The sequence below is a fragment of the Mastomys coucha genome, unplaced genomic scaffold (assembly GCF_008632895.1).
Source record: "Mastomys coucha isolate ucsf_1 unplaced genomic scaffold, UCSF_Mcou_1 pScaffold7, whole genome shotgun sequence".
NCBI lineage: Eukaryota > Metazoa > Chordata > Mammalia > Rodentia > Muridae > Mastomys > Mastomys coucha.
In genome coordinates, this window is record NW_022196913.1 from 51,467,510 (window position 1) to 51,474,866 (window position 7,357).

The window sequence follows — 7,357 nt, forward strand, 5'->3', positions numbered from 1 at the left end:
AAAAAAAAAAAAAAAAAAAAAAAAAAAAAGAAAAAAAAAGTTTCTTCACTTGGCAAAAGATATTAAAAATAATTAAGTGTCCAATCCCATATACAAATTACAGCAGTGGTGAACACAGTAAGTACTTCGTATTCTATTTAACCTTAGTTCACAAGAGACTCCCAGGGTAGGGGGAAAACAATTTAGCCTATACTCACTTTCTTTTCACCAGAAGGCAACTTCCTAATTGTCCAACTCCTCAGTCCTGATTCTTCACACACAAGTCTCTTCTCCAGATCAGTATCTTGTTTTCTACTCCATTCTACTTAAGTTCACTTAACTCCCTTCACATTATCCTTATTAAATAGCATTCAATTCTACAATCTTTCATAACTTCACTGGCTCTCTGACCATGACTACAATCTAAGTCCAGCACCAGTTTTAAGTCTACCAAGCCTTACTCTTCCAAAATACCCCCCATGTTGATTTCCACTAGTCCTTTCAGACCCCTGCTTTACATTAATACCTCATTCTGACCTGAGTCTTCTTTGAGCCCCTCACCCTCCTACTCACTTAGTATCTGTGCAGTTACTAGATCTAACCCCCACCTGCAAAGCTTGTTTCAGTCTTTTTTAAAGCTGCCTTTCTGTAACATCAATACTGGGTTATCTCATGTGGGAAGAAATTAAGTACTATAAAGACATTTATACTAAGTTTAATTTTGATAATCTGAAATTAAGCTACAAACCTCAGGCACTACCATATTTTATAAACCGTTAAAGGTAGCCTATCTACCCAGCCCAAGTTCTACAGTCACTTGGAGAACTTAAAGATATTAAAAATATCTTTCTGGCTAAGAATTAAATACTTCCAAGTAGCCTATTTTCACCCCCTTCAAAACTTACAACACTGGCTGGGCACAGCCACATTCATATGCTTGTTAAATCTAGCACTCCCAGCACTCTGGAGGCTGAGGTAGAAAGATCGAAAGATCAAGACCAGCTTGGGCTACATAGTGAGTTCAAGCCAGACTAGACTACGCTAAAAATAAGGGCCTGGAGAAAAGGCCCAGTGTTTAGGAGTACTTGCTGTTTTCAGAAGTCTCAAGCTCAGTTTCCAGCAGTGACTCTGTCAGGGTGCTCACAACTGCCTGTAACTCTAAGCTCCAGAGGCTGATACCCTCTTTAGGCCTTCACAGGCACCAGCACACAAATATAGACTCATATGTAAGAAAATAGTAAAAGCAAGCCTTTTGAAAAAAATAAGAATTTAAAAAAAAAAACCCTTAAGAAGCACAATCCATTAAAAGTCTATAGCAGTTAAACTCCCATAAGAGCTATCTCATATCTCACATTTTAATACTGAGACTAAGAAATTCTCAAGCCACACTATGAAAACAGATAAAGCATAATCAAATAAATAAAAATATTTATTGGCAAGTAAGGTGTTCTATTGCCCTTTTTCTGATAATAAATTGTGTCTGACATCAAGACCGCAAATATACTTTCTTGCTTTTTGACCACAGAATTCCAATTCAAAGCCAGACTAGCTAGGGATATATTAAAGGAAGCTCTATATCAGAAATATAAAAGTTGAAAATATTAAAAAAAAAAAAAAAGAAAAGAAAAGCAGGCAGTGGTAGTGCACACCTTTAATCCCAGCACTTGGGAGGCAGAGGCAGACAGATTTCTGAAATTGAGGCCAGCCTTATCTACAGAGTGGAGTTCTAGAACAGGGCTACACAGAGAACCCGTTGCAAAAAACAAAAACAAAAACAAAAAAACAAAAAACAAAAAAACTGGTAGGGGAAAGTGGTAGTGATAACATGCTGAGATCTCTCATCTCAACCGAGATAGATGGATGGATGAAAGATAGATAGATAGATAGATAGATAGATAGATAGATAGATAGATAGATAAGACAGACAGACAGACAGACAGACAGGGAATCCACTTTCATCAATCAAGCCAGAACTTTCCTACCTACATACTTAAGTGACTGATACTTCTCAAGAAAAAAACAAAGTCCTTTAAAAAGCCGTGATAAAGCTAGACTTTTATCAAATTTGTGATCAAGTTTTGGTGCTAGAAGGTTTTCTAGTTTGGGACTAAGTTATTCTACCTTCTTACAAAACAGGATGACTGTTTTGTATCCTTCCTCACTTAAGTCAGTGACCACATTCAACTGTTTAACAAGGCAGGGAAGGGGAGGAATGCCCCATCCATCAATAAATACTTTAGATCACTTTACTTTGACTTTCACTTGGTAAATAAACAAAGAACAGCTGGACAGTGGTGGCCCATGCCTTTAATCCCAGCACTTGGGAGGCAGAAGCAGGAGGATTTCTGAGTTCAAGGCCTGCCTGGTCTACAGTGTGAGTTCCAGGACAGCCAGGGCTACACAGAAAAACCCTGTCTCAAAAAACCAAAAATAAATAAATAAATAAAATGTTAAAGTCAAGGCTCTATTTAATCACATTTCATGTCTTCATGTGAGTTCTATACCATCTGAGACATTTTTATATCATTTAACTCTTGGTAATCTTCCATTTACAGATGACAAAATTAAGCAGAATTTTTCATCATTCAACTCTTCAGGCAGAACAGGGATTCAAACTTATTCTGATTTCATCAGAATGTTTTTAAAGCAATTGTTTCTATAACTTCCAAAAGCATTAAGCATCTGGGATATAAAGAATAAAATTTGGGGCTGGCCAGATGGCTCAGCGGTTAAAAGCACTGACTGCTCTTCTGAAGGTCGTGAGTTCAAATCCCAGTAACCGCATGGTGGCTCACAACCACCCGTAATGAAATCTGATGCCCTTTTCTGGTGGTCTGAGGACAGCTACAGTGTACTCATTTATAATAAATAAATCTTAAAAATAAAATTTTAGTACCTGAAATGAATACTCTTTTCAAAGAAAAAGTATTATTCTCTCAAAGCTGAGACTACTCTTTAGCCATCAAATGTTACATAGGACAAACATATTTGTGTCAAAAAAAAAATCATAAAGTACCAAAACAAAAAGCATATATATAATCACATAAACCCAGTTCTGCAAACTCAAGTGACTGTAGGCCTTTGACCTGGTCTTAAAGCTAACAATGGTTTTAACATTTGACCCCCCCCCAAAAAAAGGCAGCCACAGAACCTCAAAATAGCTGTTTCCTTATAAAAAGGATTGATTCATCAACCCTTGATCTAAAATATTGATGAAAGGGGGATTCCTCCCCTTCCTCAGCTTTTTAAACAGTTGAATATGGTCAGCGACTTAAATCAGGATGGTCAAGCTAGCTATCAGCCATCCTAATTCTGTAAGGACAAAAGGTAGATTCCCTTAGCTCCAAGCCAGAAAACCTTTTAGCACCAAAAGGGGGGAGGGAAAAATACAAATGGGTCTATCTCACCAGGAGGTGGCAACAGATTCTTCCAGAAGTTTTGCTCATGAGCTCAAGTGTTTTGTGGTGACTATTAGAAAAAGCAACCAGCTTACCCTCCCGGCCTTGCTACACACAATGGAAATGGGAAAGGAGACTCAACTAGAGTCTCCTTTGGGAAAAGAACCCCCAACTAGAAAGGCCAGCCTAAGCCACACAGAAGCACCCTGTCAAAAAAAAAAAAAAAAAAACCTAAAAAGTAGCTGGTTAATGGGGTAGGTAAAAATAACCATCCTGCATTGTTCATTTTCTTTTACACTTGAAACAGCCTCACTCAACAGTTCAGACTAGTCTGGGGTCACTATGAAGCCCGAGCTGGCTTCAAATTTCGAATCCCCTGGCCTCAACCCCTTAGCAGCTGTGACTTCAGGTATTTACCTCTATAACCAGCTGTGTCTACATGTAACTGTTACTCCCTTAATTTGGTTGATCAAGACAGTATCTTTCGGATGGGCAGTGGTGACACACACCTTTAATCCCAGCACTTGGAAGTCAGAGGCAGGAAGATTTCTACAGAGTGAATTCCAGGACAGCCAGGACTACACAGAGAAACCCTGTCTCAAAAAACAAACAACAACAACAAAAAAGGCAGCATCTTTCTAGCTCCACAACTTCAAGCAAGGTGGCTTTTTTATTTTTTTAAAGTTAAAAGTAGAAAAATGCTAAAGTTTAGACATTTCCCAGAAGACCTAAACCAGAAGTCAAAACAGGAAATCAGAAGAAGTCAACTGAACATGATACAGGAGTCACAGGTACTGGGTGACTACAGTAACTCTTTGGCCTGACATTTGCTGTCCTGTATCCACCAGTAAACGCCAGCCTGCTTACCCTTATTCTAACTTGCTACTACACAACCAAAGGCTTCATTCTGCCAAGAGGCCCTGGACACTTATCAAATGTTAGTATGAAACATGCCATGTCATGAAGCTCCTTGATATATCCAAGATGATGACTCAGCAGCTACTGCACAACAACCAGTTGACAAGCTCTGCTAGTAGAGGACAATGTCATCCACTAAGTCCTAGTTACTTTAAGACAGAAACAAAAACTGAGCTGCATTCTTTTATATAACCCTAAATACTTTTCTTTGGTTGATTCTGCCAAAATTAAATCGGCTAATCAAGAAAGTTATCTTTAACTCCATTCAAAGATGTATTTACTTTTTTAACTAAATGACTGAGGCAAGAAGCTAATATTTTACATGTCTCAACTACTGAGCTCTAAAACCATACAGCCTGAAATCTGGATCAGCTCTAACACATGTTGGGTTTTAGATGAATGCACTTCACTCTCAAATTTTTTTATCTAAATACATTTTAAAATAAGCTGTGATTATAACTTTGGCTTCTTTCTAAACTCTATCATAATATCATACATAATATATTGGCTTCTTTCTAAACACTATCCAAGCCATCCATTTCTCTGCTCAAATTGTTTTCATTTTCCTTTAACAAGCATTCAGAGGTGATTCGTTACTCTTAGAATAAAAATGTTTGTCTTAATGTCCACTGTACAGTATTAGGTAAAGTAAAATGGCCAGGCTTGTGATCCCTGGCTCTTCAGCATTCTGTACACATGTAGAGAAAACGGTAATATTATGACAAGGCTTCCAATCTCAAGGACAAATAACTTCTTCGTACAGAAATCACAGCTTTTACTATTCAAAACTTTCCCTAGCTGTACTTTTTAAAATCTCGAAAGTGATATAATTTCAACATTATCACACATAACATTGCCAACAAGTATTCAATTTTAGCACTAGCCAGAATAAAACAAAAAGTCTACATTTAAAAGAGTATGCAACAAGTTATTTACTAGCCCTTCTTCAATAAGCTTAAAATACACACTTCCTACTTTAGTCCACGAGGTACTGTAAAAGTAGTTTTGTTAAAGTGGGTTAACATTTTAATTCTCACGATTTTTTTAGTAACTGAAAATGTTCTCTGAATCAAATATCTCATTTACAACAGGAATCGACTTTTTTTATAAACACCCAAAGGAGGCATACGGTGGCTTAACTATAAGATTACCAACACTCCGGGTGAGACCGAAATACCTTAAACTTCTAGAAAACGCCCAGTATTAAAAATATTTGGTGTATGAGATCAGAGCTGAAGAACTGGTCAACTGTAGAGAGTAGCTGATTCTGGTCTTCAGAATATAGAGCGGCGTGGAGAGAGAAGAGGGAAGAATCGCGCATCACAGACCAGACGTAAGAGCGGCGAGGGACTTTCAAAACGCCTCAATGCCACATAACTATAACTTAGTTGAGAGGAAAGGATGAGAAGCTAAGCCAGTGTGTTCAGATCTGGAAAGGCCAAGCAGGCAGATGAGGGGACCCGACTACCACTAATGATTTAATGCGGCTAAAACTGAATTATTCCACGATCCGTGTAACAGCGCCCCCTCCCCAAGTCTCTCCGGGGCCGCGGTGGCGGATTACTCTCCCCACGCACCCTGAACCCGTGAACCCCAGAAAGAAAGCCTGCCAGCAGATGGGTCTGTTGCCACATCTTTCCCCCGTCCCCTCGCCAGGTGGTGAGTAATACCATCAAAGCCCCAAAACCCGCCCAAAATGAAGCCCGAGTACCCGAAGCCAGCAATTTCTTTTCCCGCCCTGCGCCCTCCGGGGAAAGCCCTTGGGCGGGAGGGCTGGGAGAGGCCGCTCGCACCCCACGTGTACGCCGCCAGGCCCGGCCAGGCTCTACCCACTTCCCGTCACCACCCCGGCCCTGCCTCAGGCCCTCCGGTCCCCTCCACGTGGGGCGCCCTGGCCTCGCACCGCCCCCCACGGCGGCTACCGGAGCCGCCCAGCGGCCCGGCGTGCGGGTCCCGTACCTGGTGCTGGGGTCGCCCCTGCTGGTAAGGCTTCACCGGCCCCTGGTGGCAACGACGCGTCCGGATCTTGCCGCCGCCGCCCCCTCCTATGCCTCCGGCTCCTGAGGCCATGGCGGAGCCTGGGCTGCCTCCCACTACCGCTCCCGGGCGGGAGAGGCAGAGGCGGCGGCCTGAAGGCCTCCCCCGCCCGGCCCTAGGCGACACACAGACACAGCGAGAACCGCGAGGGAGCGAGCGGGAACTGAGAGTGCGCGCGGCGAGGAAGGCGGTGGCGGCGGCTGTGGGCCCCGAGACGGCCGAGGACCGCCGGCAGCGTGCGGACCCCCGCGTCTGTGTTTGTCACCGTCTCTATGGAGATCTCCCGCCGAGGCCGGCGCGAGCAGCTCCGGGCGCCGTGAGGCCTAGCTCGACCGCCCGCTGCTGGAGGCTCCTCTTCAGCCGCCTGGCCGTCGCTGCCGCAGTCCAGGCCGCCGGCGCCGCCCGCCAACCCCTCCCCTGTGCGCGCTGCGCCCGCCCCGCCGCCGCCGCCGCCGCCGTCGTCGTCCCTGCAGTCGTCGTCGCCCCCGCCGCCGCCGCCGCTCTTGCGCCTATTACCGCTGTTGAGGCGGCCGCCGCGGTCGCGAGCCAGAACGCCGTCACTCCTCGGCGACCGACGCGCCTACAGCATCACGCTGCGACAATGTGGGGGATGGGCAAAGGAAGGAAGGAAGGGTTGGCCGAGCCCGCGCTCTCTGGCGCGTGTGCCTCTGGGAAATATAGTTTTTTTCCGGCCAGAACGCGGATTCTCGGAAAGGCTGGCTGTGGCGGAAGGACACCCGCGGAGCACCGCAGAGGCACAAAGCCCGGGTCATTTGGCGGCAGTTGGCTGCTTTAGATTCAGTGTGGCACTCGACGTGAAAACTGTAATCTCCCATTCATCAATTACAAGCGGAATGAAACTAAACAGTGAAATCAAAGAACGATAATGTATCACAATAGAAAAAAAAACGCACTTGAATTAACAGTGGCCGCGATCCCTAGGCCTAAAACAAGTAGAAAAGGCATTTGGCTTCTGTTTGGCATTTGGCACGTGGGAGGCAGACACAGGGGAATGGCTAGTTAGA

General features: G+C 43.9%; 1 protein-coding gene across 2 annotated transcripts in view; it reads right to left on the minus strand.

Annotated features, from left to right (window-relative positions):
• Nup153 (nucleoporin 153) overlaps positions 1 to 6,889 on the minus strand; it is a 49,857-nt gene extending 42,968 nt beyond the window's left edge. The window contains exon 1 of one of the 2 annotated variants that reach the window (XM_031359609.1): positions 6,255 to 6,889. In XM_031359609.1, coding sequence (XP_031215469.1) covers positions 6,255 to 6,365 — 111 coding nt within the window. In that variant the 5' untranslated portion in view covers positions 6,366 to 6,889. The remainder of the gene's footprint in view (positions 1 to 6,254) is intronic. The other variant, XM_031359608.1, reaches the window with a different exon arrangement.
• Positions 6,890 to 7,357: the final 468 nt, after the last annotated feature.